At 38.8% G+C, this 17,551-nt stretch overlaps 1 protein-coding gene across 1 annotated transcript in view; it reads right to left on the bottom strand.

The window, feature by feature from the left end:
• Positions 1 to 16,549, bottom strand: part of Cadps (calcium-dependent secretion activator 1) — a 368,169-nt gene extending 351,620 nt beyond the window's left edge. Inside the window, exon 1 of the mRNA XM_071582912.1 lies at positions 16,269 to 16,549. Within this exon, the coding sequence (XP_071439013.1) occupies positions 16,269 to 16,549 (281 nt within the window). The remainder of the gene's footprint in view (positions 1 to 16,268) is intronic.
• Between the last annotated feature and the right edge of the window lie 1,002 nt (positions 16,550 to 17,551).

The following is a 17,551-nucleotide window of genomic DNA, read 5'->3' on the forward strand; positions in this document are numbered from 1 at the left end:
GAAATCCCTCTTGTATTATCTCTCCCCTGCTTTGTGCAGCGTCGGAGAAGCAGAAATATTCCCCGCCTAACGTAAAGGAAAAATTATGTGGAATCAAATATTAGCCACGACGAAAGGAGATATTGTTTCTTCGAGTGCTGAAATTCAACGGGATGATGAGTTTAATGACGGCTGCACAATAACATACCGCAGAATAATATTCTAATATAACCTTAGTGAAAAATCTTTAAAAGAGATTTGTTAAAATTCGGCTGGTGAGTTCTTGGCATGTTTTCAAAACAATGTTTAAATAATGCCTTTCAAAAGAATGTCTGCCTCTGGTTTCGTACCCTTCTCAGGAACATCGCTCTAATTTTAGTTGGATATCGATATTCATCCTCTGATTCAGTTGAGAAAGTGACCATTCATCACATGATTAGCCAAAAATGTTGAAGCTTCGTCGTCGAATCCCTATGTTGCTCATGCAACTGTAGTGTCAGCGAAAGATATGGCCATTTGGTCCATGTTGGGATCCGTGAAATTTCAGCTGGCATAAAGTCATATTTTTTGCTACCATTCATTCCGAAGCCGTCCGGGTGCAACGGGAAGCAGAGCCTCGGTCATCGGCTGAATTCTATCGACTCTTAAAATATGAGAGTCTTAACTTTCCGGTGAATAAAAACCGAACACCTCGCTGATGGGCTCCCTTTCCCAGCATTATCACAGAACCGAGAATTCGAGCCGCAGGAGAAAATATGCTGCACTGCCACCCCCTTCGATAACATCATTGGCGCAATGCGCACCGCATCTGCGCATCCTAGCCACCCCCACCCTCTCGCAGGCTTCCCTTCCGCACCGCTCCCCATAAGGTAATGCAGAAGGGGGGAGGGGAAGGGAGCGCGGGTGTGCTGGGTGTTAGAGAGAGGGCAGGGTTGCGTAATCGCTCCCGCTTTCGTCTAACACCCGGCTCCAGTTTAGTGCTTATTCCATTGTGAGCGATGACTGAATAATGAAAACATCACGTACGGCACGACGGTGTCACGCCAGCACCGAGACCATGCCCTTCTAGTCCTCTTCTTGCCCTCACCCAAGGAAACATTTTCGCGAAGTGTTTACTCGGAGTTAAAAGAGTTAAGATGTAAATATTGAATCAACTGTTTCAACTATTTCCCTTCAACAAGACGTTCGATGGGCATCGAGTGCGGAATGGCGCCAAGCTTGATGGGAGTTCATGATGCTGAAGTACGAATTGCAATCATTGTTCAATCACATCGGAAGATTAATCGATTCATTTCTGCCGTCATATCGGGCGAGGTTATTAGTACCAGACAAATTATGACAATTTTCGTATCTTGTTCAATTAAAGTATAAACCATAAACACAGTAATCAACCCGAAGATCTGTTTGATGGTAGAGGTCACCCAGTAATAAGCCCAACGGCGTGCGAAATTCACACATCAGGGTAAGAGGGCCCAGATCCTTTCTTTGCGCCGGTTATGATTTCCCATGAAGATCTGGTACCCGATAAATCACATAGCTTGGGCGGAGCTGCAGATGCCCAGAGATTTTCCCGGGAATCGAACCCGGGTACTCCGGTCGGTAGTCCAACGCTCTACCACCTGGACTACGGCGACCCACCAATTGAAGTATATTACATTCAATTATCAGTTACTTTAGGTTTCAATACAACCTTTATAAGTAATTCACCCAATCTAATAGCATAAATAAAGTATAACTAGCGGAAATGACAATTTACCCCTTTGTCATTCTTGGTTTAGTGATAAACGTATTTATTGGGTTGACTAGTTTGGTTTTTACTGTAATTTCTTACACCTGTGACTTACGCTGCAAAGATATTTTCATCGATTTCAACTAAAAAGTATTTAAAAAAAATATTATATCGGTGCATTTAAGTGCTTGATGAAACAGTGGATGACGGAAAGATTTACGAGTTTCACAGTTTACAAATACCAGAGAAAAAATTTAATTTAGCATTTAATTAGCAAGCGTGCGCCTATCGAGAGGTTACCTACGTAGAGCATCACATTTAAAAAACTCAACTGAAAGGGCTCTCTGAACAACTCGACGCTTATATGTACAGGTATGTCTACCGATAGTGGTTACTCACTTTGCACGGTGGCGAAATACATAAATATTACCAAAAAATTTCTTAAAATATTTTACGAGTTCTATCAGTGGATCAGAGTTAACGATTAGGCAATCAGGTTTTCCCTGCCTCGGATTAAGGCGGCTGGGGCAAGGTCGCCCACAGGGAGGAGGGTGGTCAAATCCATTCTTTGTTTTGGAAAAAGGTCAAAAAATTACGTTATCCATGACACTTGTAAATTTATCAGGAGCAAGGCTCCTTCCATGAGGAAGGGTGTTTAATTATAACTCGCTGTTATAAACAGAACAGTCGAAATGTTCAAGAACAAGTCAAGGAGCTTCACTGAACTAAAATAACAATTTTGACGTTTCCCTTATGAATGATTTCAGCATCTGTAGGTACAAATTTCTAATCTCTGATGAAAAATTTGGTAATTATTTCACCGGTAAATTATTTTCGGGATTTTAAGAAACTTTTACGCTTACACATAATATTAAATTTCCCAAAGTATGAAACAACTATGGAGAAAACAACCGCATGAAGTACAATATATGCTTATTCTATTTTAATGAATTTATGGAAAAAGACTGCGTGCACTGTTTGAATAAGTAACATCTTTCTTGAACGGGAAAGGATAAAAGACAGTCTTACCTAACCAGGATAGTGAAAAAGACAGCAAAATCATCATACAAGTGAATACGATAAAATAGCTGTTAGATAAAAAAGCTTATTCGAAAAATTGCTAGCTTTCTTTAGAGAAAACATCGGGCCTTAAATTAAATTGTAAACACAGTGGTTGGCAATATGAGAAATATTTTTAGCAAGATTTTCGGGCATGAGGAAAATGGGTAAAAGGGAAAGAAATGACCACAGCAGGGAAACATTTTGTGAGAGGAAGGGCCTAATTACCTGGTTCAAGTACCGTCAAAGCATAGGTACAGATAAAAAAGCCACGGGACACAAAAATGTTAGTTAGTTATAATATGTAAGGCATATACATTTAAGTACGTCATAAGTTAAAACAACTTTGAACGCCAAGAAGCGGAATGTGCCGTCGTGAAATTTAGATTAAAAGTGTGAGGGTATGCTTATTAATAAGGTGATGGTTTTTAAAAATGAGGAATTTTACTATTCCAGTGGATCCAAGTACTTTGTTGGACAAAAGAGCAAGGTGGTAAGAGCAAATGGAAAGAGATGGATAAACTCTTGAGATGGCAACCTCAGCTACGAATGCCACCTAAAGTGACCTTATATCGGTTCTCAATTTGTTTAGGAAATATCACTCCTCTCCCTACACGAGGATTGAAGGCCACAGTGTGACAAATTTAAAAGGCTAGCGTGCACGGAAAATGCTGGGCCTCACTCTTCTGTTCTTCCTCTTGAACAGGAAGGATTTGCACGTTTCAGTTGACACGACCGTGTGCCGAATTTGTCCCAACCGTACCCGTCTCTGATTTTTTTTGGGAGAGATTTTGGTCGGCTGAGTCCTGGCACAATCCGGGTACGTGTACAGTCAAGTGCATAAAAATAATCCCTTCATGTGTCCAGTCCAGCAACCACTTCAGATATTATTATTATTATTAAAAATCCACATGTGCTGATAGACAGTGTCAGGTGGCACAAAAGTCCCAAATAATCACAAAGGTAAAATCAGTCATTAAACAAAAGTACACTTAAAGGGAACTTCAAAACACAGATCTCTTTCACAAAGCAAGAAAATCCCCATCTCATTAACATCAATCAATCAGCAAGAAAAAAAGATAAATAAAAAAATTAACCGGTTACATATAATTTTACACCACACATCAATTAAATTATTACATACATTCCATACATCTTTTCTTAAAAGTATCCACTCTGTTAGGAAAGGGCTCGAATATTTTTGCAGGTAAGGTGTTCCAATCAACAATTGTTTTATTTAGAAAAGAAAATTTTTTTATTCGTTGTTTGTGCCCGGCATTTTACCTTAAATTTGTGGTCATTTTTCCCTATAAAATGTGGGTTCCCAGCCTCTTTCCTAAGATCTGCCCAAGCTTTCTCCCCCTTCAGAATGCGGAACATTCCACAAAGTCTGCTTACTTTCCTTCTAGTTTGTAGAGGTTCCCAGCACAGCGTTTTTAGCATGTCAGACACACTCTCCATCCTCCTATGTTTCCCCAGTGGATATCGGGCAGCCTTTCTTTGAACCGATCCCAGTTTTTTGATATGTCCTCCTTCATGAGGGTCCCATACAAAAGATGCGTACTCTAAAATTGGTATTACCAGGGTCTGATACGCCTTTTCCTTAGTTACTCTAACGCTCCCTTTGAGGTTTCTCATCACCCAATGAAGAGTTTTGAAAGCTTTCTTAAAAATATACTCCACGTTTAGCCCCCACCCTTAGTTAAATTAGCCCAAATCCTTAGTCAAATATACACCTAAGTATTTGCAGCTATCACTTCTATGAATGACATTTTCCGAGAATTTGTAGTCCCTATTGTTTCCATTTACCTTTTTACTAAAAGTGATGGATTTGCATTTGCCAACATTTATATCCATCCCATTATTTTTCACCCAATCCGCCATTTTAATTTATGTCCCTTTGAAGTATGTCGCGGTCACTGTCATTTTCGACTTCCCTGTAGATAATACAGTCGTCTACAAAAAGTCTTATCTGAGAATTAATATTTACTGGGAGATCATTTATATAGATTAAAAACAAGAGCGGGCCAAGTACGCTTCCTTGTGGGACTCCCGATGTTACCCTTGTTTTTTCAGAATAGACTTCTCCTAATTTGACCCTTTGTGTTCGACCTTCCATGAAATTTTGGACCCAAGAGATTACCTCACTACTAAAGATTACCAAACTAAGATATTCCCTCACTGCTGAAGATTACCGAACGTTTTAACTATTATGAAATCTACCTATGCTAAATTTCCCATCTGAAAACATCAGTGTAAAATTCGAACAGGAAACAGGCGTTACGTTGAAGTTTCTTCCTGGAAAAGTATAGCAACACAAAGCACAAAGGTGAACAGTCAGCGCACAACCTGCCCGTGAAAGAAAGCTTTTAGTCTTATCTATTTTCATTCAACTATGAAAAAGTGATTTAAAAGCGTTCCCATCTTTAATTTTATATTTACATTTTAACCTTTCGCTATCTCTGCATTAACATCCCAGAAGCACAGCTTCTCCCGATTTTAATAGTTGCCAAAGAATTTCGTCAAGAAGTGCCTACTATACTCTTCAATGACAAGAACAGACATTCGAGACTGTAGCCATGTCCGTTTTCCCTTTTCCTTTCCTTTTTCCATTTCTTTCCTTTCAGCCATTTTCCCAAAACGATTTAGGAAAAATATGGCACAAGAAACATTTTAAAACCACCCAATGAATCTTTAAAAAGTTGAATCAATCCGGTGGATCATGGAATAAAATAAGCCAGTTAAACACGGGAATGACTCAGGGATATCAATCACGGTCGTAGCCAATGCCTCAAAGCAAAAATAGCTATCTCGTTTTCGAAGCAAAACCTTAAAATTGAGGAATTTTACCAAACTTATCATTGTGCTAAAACAATTATATCCTATTTCAGTAGTTTTGTGCAAGACAATATCGGTGCATCATTCAGGAAACAAAAATGAAATTAAAAAGTATAATTATACTATATGACCTTCAATATGATTTGACCTGAAACTTCAGTTTTTCAACGTAACTTATAGTTACATTCATAAAAAACACTATTGAAGGATATTCTAGAAAAGGTAAAGGGCAGGTTATTTCATTTTCGTAATTTTCCAAAAGAAAAGTTTCAGAGCTGTATAACTTCATGCATTAGATTTAGGTAATTGATGACAATGTAAATAGGATCTCAGGCACATGATACCGAAAGTTCATATTATAAAATATATGGCCACAAACGCTCTACTTGACGATATTTTAGTATCCATTTAGTGTCGGTGAACTTTCCTTACAATGGGTTCAGCTTTAAAGAAAAAACGATCGAATCAGCGCCAGAATCAACGGAGAACTCATTGCTCAAGGTCTAACAGAGGTCACCGCTGCACTCGCTGCTCTGAAATTCTTACATATGGATTTTAATGATTATGCAAAAATATTCATTCTGACAATGCCGTCTTTAATTCTGAAGTGAATACAAGGACGCTTCTCCAAATTATATTTTTAATTGAGAAGTATTCATTCAGAGACGTGTGAAATGACTTGGTAGAGTGCCGCATCAAGCTAAAGTTACTTGCTTGGTGGAATATAAGAATATATCATTTACTCCAAAACTTATATTGAACTTATATTAAACTTATATTGAATATTTTTATGTGAAAAATATTGTAAATCTATGTTACTCATAGAACTAGTATGTTTAGTAAGATAGGGGCCTTTTATGAGAGAGAGGGGAATATCAATGCTAGAAAAGATACCAAGTGGATAAATAGTGAGTTCCCCTTTTGCGGAACATGCGAGACTGATTTTGGTCCGAACATATTTCTTGACTAAATTGTGGCAACCTTACGCCGTATTAAGATTTCAATAGTTGTATTCTGAAAATTAATGTTGCTTTGCCGAATTGTCTAATGTCAGCGCAGTATTTTGCCTAACATTCGAAAATGTAACATTTACTGTTGACTCACAAAATTGTAACTACCATACGAAAATAGTATTGAGTAAGAGCGTTACGTACAGAAAAGTCCGTTATGAATAAAATATTTTATAATTTTATCTGGTGTTTCAGACTTTTAACTGGGTATGGTCGTTTCACGCTGTTCGGTGTTTTATGTTGTTGTGCTTCCGTGCACATCGTCCTCCCGAAAGCGAAAAACAAACAGAATTTAGTGGCATTCATGTTTATACTCTTCCTAATTTTACAGCAAATGACTTGATATAGAGTTAATATGGAACGTACTCATAGTTAGTTAGAAATTCATACATAGTTGCAATATTTACCAAGAATAATTATAAAAATGCAAACGTTAAAATTTATGACGCGTGTATATGCAACCTTTATGGCATTATGAAACCCTTTCCATCGAAGGAAAATAGAATTTCTCCAAGATAATATCCGACTGAGCCAGATTCAAGCGGAAAGCGTTCCAATTATCATTATAATTTTCATTTAATTCGTTTGATAATGGTTGTTCGAGATAGAGACAGAATGGCGCAGGACAAATATTATGTAATATTGTAAACACATATGACAAATCAACCATCTTTGTTACACTATTAGGCTCTTATATTCGTTTTGGAGATTAACGTTATCTGTGAATACAGCAAAATCCTCTGCTTCCGATCGCATCCATTCATCTCTGACGATCAATAAAGGGAAAGCAAGGGACAGGTAATTGATAAATGAAATCTAATTCATCACTCTCGTCCCCAAGTTAAATCGAATTAGTATTATAACGCGTAACACAGTCATTATTTTAAGTCATCAGTAAACTCCACCGACTTTCTCCCCTCTTTCTCCCTTCAGGGCATACCATGCGCTCTCTTCCATATCTCAAAATCCCCTCCGGACTCATCTTCCATTCCGGCTCTACATACTTCGTCAGCACACTCACAATTGTCTCCCCATCCTATTTTCTCCGCGGATAAAAGTGTTATTATTAACGTTTCCTGAGAAACCTCGCCGGGGAGAGACAGCGGCGGCGTTAGTCCCTTTCGCTCGACCAGATGAGCGCTCCTAACTCGCGCCTCTTTCCCTCCTCCAACCCCCGACGCGCCCCGACACAACGCCTCCCTCGCCCTCGGTCGCCACAGTCTCTTACCTTCTATACCTCTCGCTCTTACGGTAGAAGGTGTAAAAATGATTTTCAATGTCGTGCTGATAAATGAATTTTACTAATCCACTTATGAAACATTTGTTTCGTTTTAAAACCGGCTGTAAATTCTATTAAATGAAAATCATAATAAAATTAATCATCTAGTTATACGGATATCAATTTTATGTGAAACGAGCAAGTTTTATTGTTTTAATTCGTATTCTTAGTTTCATGGTTTTACTACACCCCTCTTTCATTGAGTTGGATTAACTCTCAGCTACTATCTAGAAATCATTCTTTTCAATTCAAAATTTTTCATATTTCTCTTATCCCTGCTTATTCACAGAGAATTAGCAATTAATCTAATATGCAATTTTAACCCTTAAAGGATGCGTTGATTACCGAATCAAGTGATCTAACGCGTTAAAATTATTGTTGATATTTTCCATACCTTTTATCGAGTTAACTGATACTGCATCATGACATCATAGGTGATTATCCATATATGACAGTCAAATTGTTTGAGGCCGAGAATACATTTCAAATAACTCAAAAACATCTTGAATACCGTGAGATTTAGTCATTTATATTTTTCATGCCAATAAGTTTCGCCGATAGATACCCTATGATATTTTATATTCATTGAGTTTTTGGGAATTTTTTTCTCTAATGGATGTAGTTTTAAATGAACCAGAATGACGTGCATGGAATGTTCCGTCCCATTTTTCTTCACTATCTGCGAAGTTCTACCTCACCAGTAGAGAATCGTTTTGCATACCGCCATTTCAACACCTTTCCTTCCCCTACCAACTCAACTGCACCAGGTAACCGCACCTCTCCGTCAACAACTCCTTTCGTCACGTCCAACGAATTGCAACTGGGGCATGAGCTCGACTTCCCGTCTAGAAGGTCATACGTTCGCCGTCTTGCGTTAGCAAAGATCCTTCTTTGTCCGCCTTTACCGCATAGAATGGCAAGACGTCGCATGTAGGATTCCGTCAGATGCAATGAAGTCAATGTACATGATGGATACGCGGCTTCTGGAGCGACAGGAGGAGATGGCACATCTGGCGGCGCCTCACTTACCATGCCTTTTTTTCATTGTCCCGACCCACTCACCTGCCCATAAAACTATTTCAATCTAGAACACTCTCATAAGGATTATGTTTATCGGATTTCAGTTGACTCAGAATTGAATTGCTTCCGTAGAAGTAAAAATTAGCGATGATTATAATATAACGAAATCAATTTATTCTTACTTCTATAGAGAATGTCTACAGCCGTGAACATACTTAAAAATGTTTACGTGTTTGGGTTTCTAGGAAACGTATCTGAGCTAGTGTCACAAATATTTTTCTGAAAGCCAACGGAATGGTGTCCGCGTTTTCTTGTTTATCTCGCTCCACGGAGATGTGTAATTTGAAAGGATTTATGCGTCTCTCTCCTCCCCTCCTCCCATGCAGAGCATTGGTAACAGTTTTTTTCCAACTCGCAGATTGAGATCTCTCGTAAAGTTACGATTCGCTCCATTTCTTCCACGAATTGCCATCCATTTACTTCCACCATTTTAAATCTACCAGTAGCCAGAAAAAACTGGAAATGAAAACTTAAGAGCATCATGTTGACAACTGATTGGCTTTTAGTCGGCATCCAATGTCTTGATAAACGTTTCATTTTTGTTAATATAATATATTTGAAAAAGAAGGATTATTTCACATTCATAGTTTAGTTAGTTTAGAATTTAAGTTAATTAAGAAAATATACGTTGAACATGTTACTGTAAAATTGGCTAAAATATTTCTCGCCCGAGTTATATTTAAAATCATTTAATACTTCTTTACATAAACAATACTGCAGAGATCATGAATTGATCACAAGTTATATCATCATATTATTAAATACTTATTTCATCATATTATTATTCATTATTATTCATTCATCATTTCATCATATTATATAATACTTATTACATCATATTATTAAATTATTTCACTAAAGATAACAAAGAAAGTTTTTAGATCTCTTTTAAAAGATGATAATATAAAAAAATGCTAATTAAATGATTTTTTTTACCTTGATGCTTTAGCTCGGCCATTATTGAACGGTTAATCGAATGTTCAAAGCAACACAATTTCATGACCTCATACTCTATTGGAAACGGGAATTTACTGTAAATGGCTCAAAACCCCGATGGATGATTCTTTCATCTTTCAATAACCTGCTCGCTTTTTCTTCCCATATAATGGTGAACTGGTTTTAGTAACGTGAAATCGGTCTCGCGAATGAATACTGATCAGAGCGTTTGCTTTTATTTTTTTCTAGATTTGAATTCCATCAAATATTGCCTTTGGAAGGATATTGGAAAAAGCCCGTACATATAGGAGCAGACGAAATCAATATTTGATGCGGTATTTATTGTAAATCTCTGTCGGAATTGGGTTGGGTAGAACGATATTTTACGCACATAGAATTATTTTTTTCGTTATCCTCATGAAATTCGTTTTATCCGTAATTCAAAATGAACGCGCAGTCCAATAAAACCAATATAAAATCTCAGCCCTTAACCTGGCACTTTGTTTGCTATTCGTAATCATGCACCAAAAGAGGAAATACAGCAATAAACATGCTCAATACAGTTACGAAAACGAGCTATCGACGTGTGATTGTTTAAAGGGTAATGAATGCTGCAATTACTTGCATCACCTGTCGCATTACTTTTTGCCTTACCTATCTCATGTTATTCCATAACATGTTAGGACAACTCTGTAGTTAATTGGTTAATGCAATCGGTGGATATTCAAGGGAGTCCGGGCTGGAGGCAATAATTTTAACAATGAGAAATTCGTGCATTTCAATTTTCAATCGCGGGTAACTTCGTCAACATACCTATCGCTGCATCTACCGCAGTTCTTTGAATTTATATTATAAATACTTTCAGCTAAAATTCAGCAACGCCATGTTTGGCACTGCTCACTAAATGAACAAAATAAATCGCGCAGATTAATTTACTTTCCCGCTTGTGTGCTATCGACATTATTTCTTCCTCTTAGCCGACGATGTCAAATCTGGCTCCTGATAGCCAATTTGATATATTTACACGTACAGCAACCAAATAAAATTGGAACCTGAATGATGAGTTTAGTTTATTCAATGTAATTTTCCTCTTGTCCCACACCTTCTTTATCCAGCACAAGTATGAGTTTCACAATATACATAATTTGGCCAAGGTCTATAACTTCCCCTGTCCCCTGAAGTTTCCCAGCAAGATTTAGTACTGAGAAAGCACACTGCTTTAGTGATTTGCGTAGTTGGTACAAAAGCTCGTTGTTCAATAGGTAAACGCCCACTATAATGGACTTCAATCTGCGTCAATTCAAGTAATCAAATGCCTAAAATTTAACTAAATTTGACTTAAAAATCAAAAATATTTTGGCTTAATATGATAAGTTGTTTAATGAATATTTTCTGGCAGTAGACAGTTGATTAAGTCACATCAAATTAAAATCAACAATAGTAATGTGTAGTCAAGGATGATTTATATATTTCTTTTCAAATATACTTGTATTGGGATACCTACATTTTTGATAGTTGAATTAATAGTAACAAGCTACGATAAAAAATTTTTGGCAATTTTCGTTTTAAAACCCTATTTTGCGCATTTTTTGCTATAAATCGGAGAACACATTTCACGTAATCCAACTAAAGAAATTTGGGATTTTGCACGTTATACCTAAGATTCTTTTATTAATAACGCTCTCCGTGCGCATACTTGTTTTCTAAGGTTCCTAAAAATTTATCGGCTGGTATCAACGTGAGCCCTCCTCATGAACCGTGATGTTGTGGAATGGTTCAATTAATAGCAGCTGATCAAATACTTAATTAAATCTCGTCCAATATTTCCTCTAGCTTCCAGGAAAATTATATTCGACAAAAATAATAACTTTTAAAGTTATTATCAATATAAACTCATTAGTAAAGGGTAGTTCAAATAAACAATAAAATTTCCTGAAGTAAACACTTTAAGTGCATTCCCTTATACATTTCATGAAAAATTAATTTGATGTGCTGGAAGGGAATACGCGTCCTTATTACACATAAAACTGCTGATAGGGGCACAGATAATTGCTGCTGTTGAGATGACCCATGCCAGGTGGGTTGACCGGTAGGAGCCAGAAGAAAGACAGTCCACGAAGTGTCTGTTCCCTATCGGAGCAGCTACAAAGGAGTTGCATCCCAGCGGGGCGGTCATTTGAATGATGATATCACATTAAACACATTATTGAGGAAGACAACGGGACCTCAAGCCCATGAAGCAATGATGGTGTAATTGGAGAATCAGTCCTGACAATTAATCGCCCAGTCGACCGTGTTTGGCTCCCGGCAGCGGAAAAGCCAATGTCACTTGGAATGTTAGTACGTTGTTGAGAACGAGGCAGTTAGAAAATATAAATCGATAAATGGAGAAAGGAAATATAGATATGGTACGGATATACGAGGCGAGGCAGAAAGATAACAGGAAACATAACTTTACTGAGGCTATGGTAATAGAACAATAATGTATGAAGCGGAGGGGAAGATAGCCAGCGAGGGGTTGCAATTATACATTCATTGACTGAAAAATAGGAAGATATTTATGAGCAGCGTGATTGATTCGCAGTTTCCCGAGAACGGATGCGGATGTAGATAACAACTTAGAACTAATAAAATGCTACATTAGATCCCAGGGAATAAAAGATAGAAGGAGGTTGAGCAAATGGAATATACATGTAAAAGCATTACTCGGGACGAAAAAAGGAATACCAGCAGTAGTGAGATCTAGGAGAGAAGATAATAGAGGAGTGTGATAACAGAGCCAGGTCTATGAATCAGAGTTAGGCCCACTATCATAGTCTTCGGCATTCCATTGTCAATAAAATGCTCCGTGTCCACCTTTCCTACCTCCTTTGGGAACTCCCAACAATCTCCTTTCCTTCCCCACTTCCTCGCTTGTTCCCCTTTTTCCCCAGTCCACATTTTTCCATCCTAGCTCAAACTCACATTTCAAAAGAAGAATATTGTCATAGGTTTTTCAATTAAATTGTGAAATTACTGACACAGTTTCTTTACAATCTTATATTAATTGAGATTAATGGCAATTTCTTCGAATTTTTGCGGCAAAAATATCCATCACAAACTCAAATATTTAAAATTTGGAATTTAAAAAAGTGACATATCAGAATTTTTCACTTCGTATTTCATTAGGATATAATGAGGAATATATATATTTTTTAGCTCTTTTTATTCTGACGCATTATCTTCTTTAGGCCTCAAATTGTATGAGATACATACACTGCCCTCACTTCACAACTGGCGGCGTTCTCAATTTTTTTAAACATTGTAAACAATCACAGAAACAACACAGGCAATGCTAGCGTCACGCAACTTGGCTCAGAGAAGGCAGACAAGCCACTGAAGCTATCTGACCTCGTCCAGCGGCTACTCGCGTCGTCAGCACTTCATGCGGCACGAACGGGTACTACTTTCCGGATGACCCTCGTATATTTCAAATTTCTATGGTCGTGGTCGAATATGTCGAATAGCCCACAAGTTTGCTTTCCAGGTAAAATTTATTCAAATCTTTCTTAAATTATCCTGGAAATCAACATCCTTGACGAATCCCTCCTTCTTTATTCCGGCATCGGCCCATGAAAGAAAGACCAATCACTACGCACAATATTCCTTCGCCTTTTCACCTGGGAAAAATAATATGCCTTTTGCTTATTCTCGTCCCTGAGCTTATTGTCTGAAAATTAGCGTTCCCATTTAATACTGCTTCCATATGAAAATTGTATCCTCTTATTACTTCTGTTCCTCTCTGCATCTTGACAAGTTTTCCCTTATCTAGCTTTTTGTCATAGCAGGCAAAAACTGAACTTCTCTTCGTAGCCCCTTTTTCTGACAACAAATTCCTAAGTTGAAATTTGACGGGTATTCTTAAGTAACATTATCACCTCAATCAGAAGAGATTTCATGTTTGTCAACATGAATATAATTCGTTCAGAAAACTTTCACTAAATTGCAATCGATTAAGTTGTGTCGTTCATCAAGAGGTAGTGTATTTAGGACTGGACTACCAACTCCGGGGTTTCGCATTCCCTCAACTCTTGTTGGAATGAACTAATAGAGTAGAAGTAGTTTAAGGGAAGGCAACCGACAGCTAAGGTCATTTGCGCTGGGATGAGAGAGGAAGGGTGGAGAGAAACCCGGCGTCGGCATTAGCCTACTCTTGTCAAAAGGCGCCAAGGGGTTCGCAGTTTATCATCCCATCCGACGGACGTCGTACTCACTCAAAGTGCTCTCCACAAAGCACCTCAATTAGGGATCGGGATACCACTGAAAAAATCTGCCGCCTCCGAGATTCGAACCCGGGTCCTCACGGTTGGGAAGCCTGTACGTTGGCCTTCGTACCATCCCGATCCCCATGAAGTAATAGAGCTTTGTTACACGCAAGATAATTGTTTGAGTATTTTTTGGGAAATTTTAACGGCACGAGGAAACTTCGACTATCTTTTTTTGACGATTTATCAAGGATTTTTTTTATTCAATCTAACTTTAACCATTATGTTTTAGTAATTGATGGCTTTCGGCGTAACTTAATGGAATCGATTCATATTGGGAATGAAAATAGTAACTTTGTGATTCCACAGAAAAATTTTATTACGAGACGACCCGGGGGTTTCGACGTTCAACGTCAAGATGACGTTGAACGTCGAAACCCGGGTCGTCTCGTAATAAAAAGTTTTCAGTTTCAATAAAAATTTTTCTGCGGAATCACAAAGTTACTATTTTCATTTCCAAAAATGTTTTCGGTAAAAAGTAAAGGAATACCATTAGTTTTTTACAGAGCATTTGAGTTCGCAATGATGATGTTCATCATGTCAACTGTAGAAAATCCCCGATTTTATTTTTCATGAACAACTCTTACATGTACGAGTATACTGGCTTTCTCTTTCAAATCGGCGGAAATCATAGAACGAATATCTGAGAAATATATAGAAGCGGAGTCTCCTTGTGGCCAGAGTCAGACCCCTTGGTGGGAGACACAAAGCAGAAGGATCCTTACCTAAATGCGTTTCCATTGATTTAATATACCTGGCACTTACTTCCATGATTCTAGCTAGGGAATCAAAAGAAGGCTTGAATATATCCACGTACCCCCTTCACACATACACTAACAGTAACACACCTCTAACCGCTAATAGTTTTCCACCTTCCGTTTTTCATTGTATCTTGCAGTCTTACTATAGGCCTATCTAATTTTGTGATCATTACCAATTTTCCGACCAAAGGGAAATTTTACTTGATTTCTATAGTTTTTACCACACTACCGTGTGACCTAGAGGTAACTTTTTAATACTTTATATGTGGAACCAGTGTAGGAAAAAGAACCAGTTGGAATTACATGTATACACAAATATACATCATAAATTATTTTCAAATAGAAGTACTTGAAAATGTGGGTAGTTTCTTTAGTTTTAGATGTGTTTGTTCATGTCGTACCATTTACGACCATAGAGTGAGCACGGCTCTTGAAATTCGCACCATGGAGGAATAGAAAATCGTGAGATGTAAAGGTGCATGCACAATGACATGAACGCTAAATAAGCATTACTTCAGAGCTATTGGTTCAGGCAGCACTATAAAAAGCTTTATCTCAATTAAAGGTAATAAAAATGAATCTTACATGTTGAGAAGAAATCTTGGACGTGTTACGCATAATATGAAGGTGCCGGCGTTCGGTATAAGTCACTGATGCAATGATTCAGTTAAATGTAACTTAATATCATTTTTAAAACTTCTGTTAGTCCATTTACTCTAATGTTCACTTCAGTATTGTCTCAGCAAAAATATCATGGGGCGAAAAAATTAATCGGTTCAAACTGCCCGAGGTAGAATTACAAAGAAAAACGTGATTTTTCAATAATGGACTGGTTCAAACAATTCTCTTGGATATTTTGGTGGAAGTACAGACAAAATATAGAGCTTAACTTTTTTAACTAAATCATTTTCCTTTTGTATGTTAGATGAAAGGAAATTAATATGTATTTTCAAAGAAAAAGAGTACATGGCCACTAAAAACGAATTGCGATAAAACTTACAAATATTGGCTGCAAGAGCAAGGCTCAAATGTGTTGTGCATTCAAACAATTATTGATGATGTTCAGTGAACTAGTAAAGATCCGTCAAACAAAAGGCATCCACCTTCGTAGCCCCATTGCGGAGATGTTCTTTTCCTTATTGACTCGGGTGGCAGCTGGTCTTCTACTTCCTTTCAACCCTCACCCCACCCCCGTCACCCACCGCCTTCCCCGGCGTCGACGCGAAGCATTCATTCGTGGACTGCAATGGTTTCCAGGGAATGAAAACGAGAGAGAGGCCATGGTGCACTCACCTTGGAAGGCTGCCTCCGGCGCCTCCTCCCCCACCGGCGCCCCCGGCCCCTCCGGGGACATCGAGGCCGCCCCCGGAGGCAGCGGCCCCAGCGCCACCCGCCCCGCCGGCCCCCCCGGCGCCCCCTCCCCCACCGCCCCCACCGCCGCCACCACCACCACCCCCGGAGGATTGGTCCGCGTGGTGGTGATGCCGGCGGCGGTGGTGGTGGCGGTGCTCCTCCCCGCCTCCGCCCTGCTGCTCCTCCTCGCTCTCCTCCTCGGACGAGCTCGGGTCGATCATGGCCTACCCCGCCCCCCCTTCCCGACGCCCCTCCTCCCTCAAACCCCGAGGAGGCGGCGGCGGCGGTGACGCCCGCGCGCGGCGGCGGACGGCGCTAGGCCGCGGTGGTCGGCGGCGATCGCCAGGGGCACCTGCAACGGTAGAAGAAAGAGAGGGCCGCGGGTTAGTGAGGGGAGAAGCTCCCTTCCGCTTTCGTGGGCGACCGAAGAGAACTGAACTCCGTCTCTAAAAATTACTGAAAGTAGCATGGCATAAATATTTCGGGGCTTGTCTTGAGCATATTGGATAAGGCATTCACATAGTATTTGTCAAGCATTCCTTGTCAGCACACTTCCCACATTTCCACTATTAAATTGGACAGCTATTGTAATGGAATTATTAGAGACACACCTTATTTTTATAAAATAATTTGTGAAGTGCGTCCATAAATTTAAATTTTTGGAGAAGACCATAATTAATACCGCACCTTAAGTTTCAGATGACACATGACAACATAAAATAAATGATGACCATGGAAACCTGTGTACAGCAGAGAGTTTTCGTGGGCTACTATTGTGTTACCCATATAAGTGTGCTTACTCTCAGGTATGTGGGAAAATTCGTATGATGAATAATTATTTACTGAGGCTTCTTGAAACGATTGCATCGCGATATAACTTTATGCAATTTATTTTTATAACAGACATAAATGCATACCCTATACGCTATTCCTTTATTCAGTAGACAAAGTTAAAAGTCCTAATTTTAGGATGTGAGTAAACGTAAAAATTACTGAAAAATTACGCGTACCATGAATTTCACACATCACTACCACAATCTCACTTTCAAGTAGCCAGGTTGGTACAATCCTGGGAACTCTGATTTTAAGATTCACATTTTCCGTCAAAGCTATATGATCAAAAGCGATTGAATTTCTATACACATGGGAGAAGAGACATGATATTAAAGCGGGTATTGTGTTCTACTGGTGAGCCGAGAGTGCCGGCTCACTCCTTGTTAAAT

Source organism: Hetaerina americana, unplaced genomic scaffold, assembly GCF_022747635.1.
Source record: "Hetaerina americana unplaced genomic scaffold, ioHetAmer1.1.p SCAF_12, whole genome shotgun sequence".
In the NCBI taxonomy this organism is placed as follows: Eukaryota; Metazoa; Arthropoda; class Insecta; order Odonata; family Calopterygidae; genus Hetaerina; species Hetaerina americana.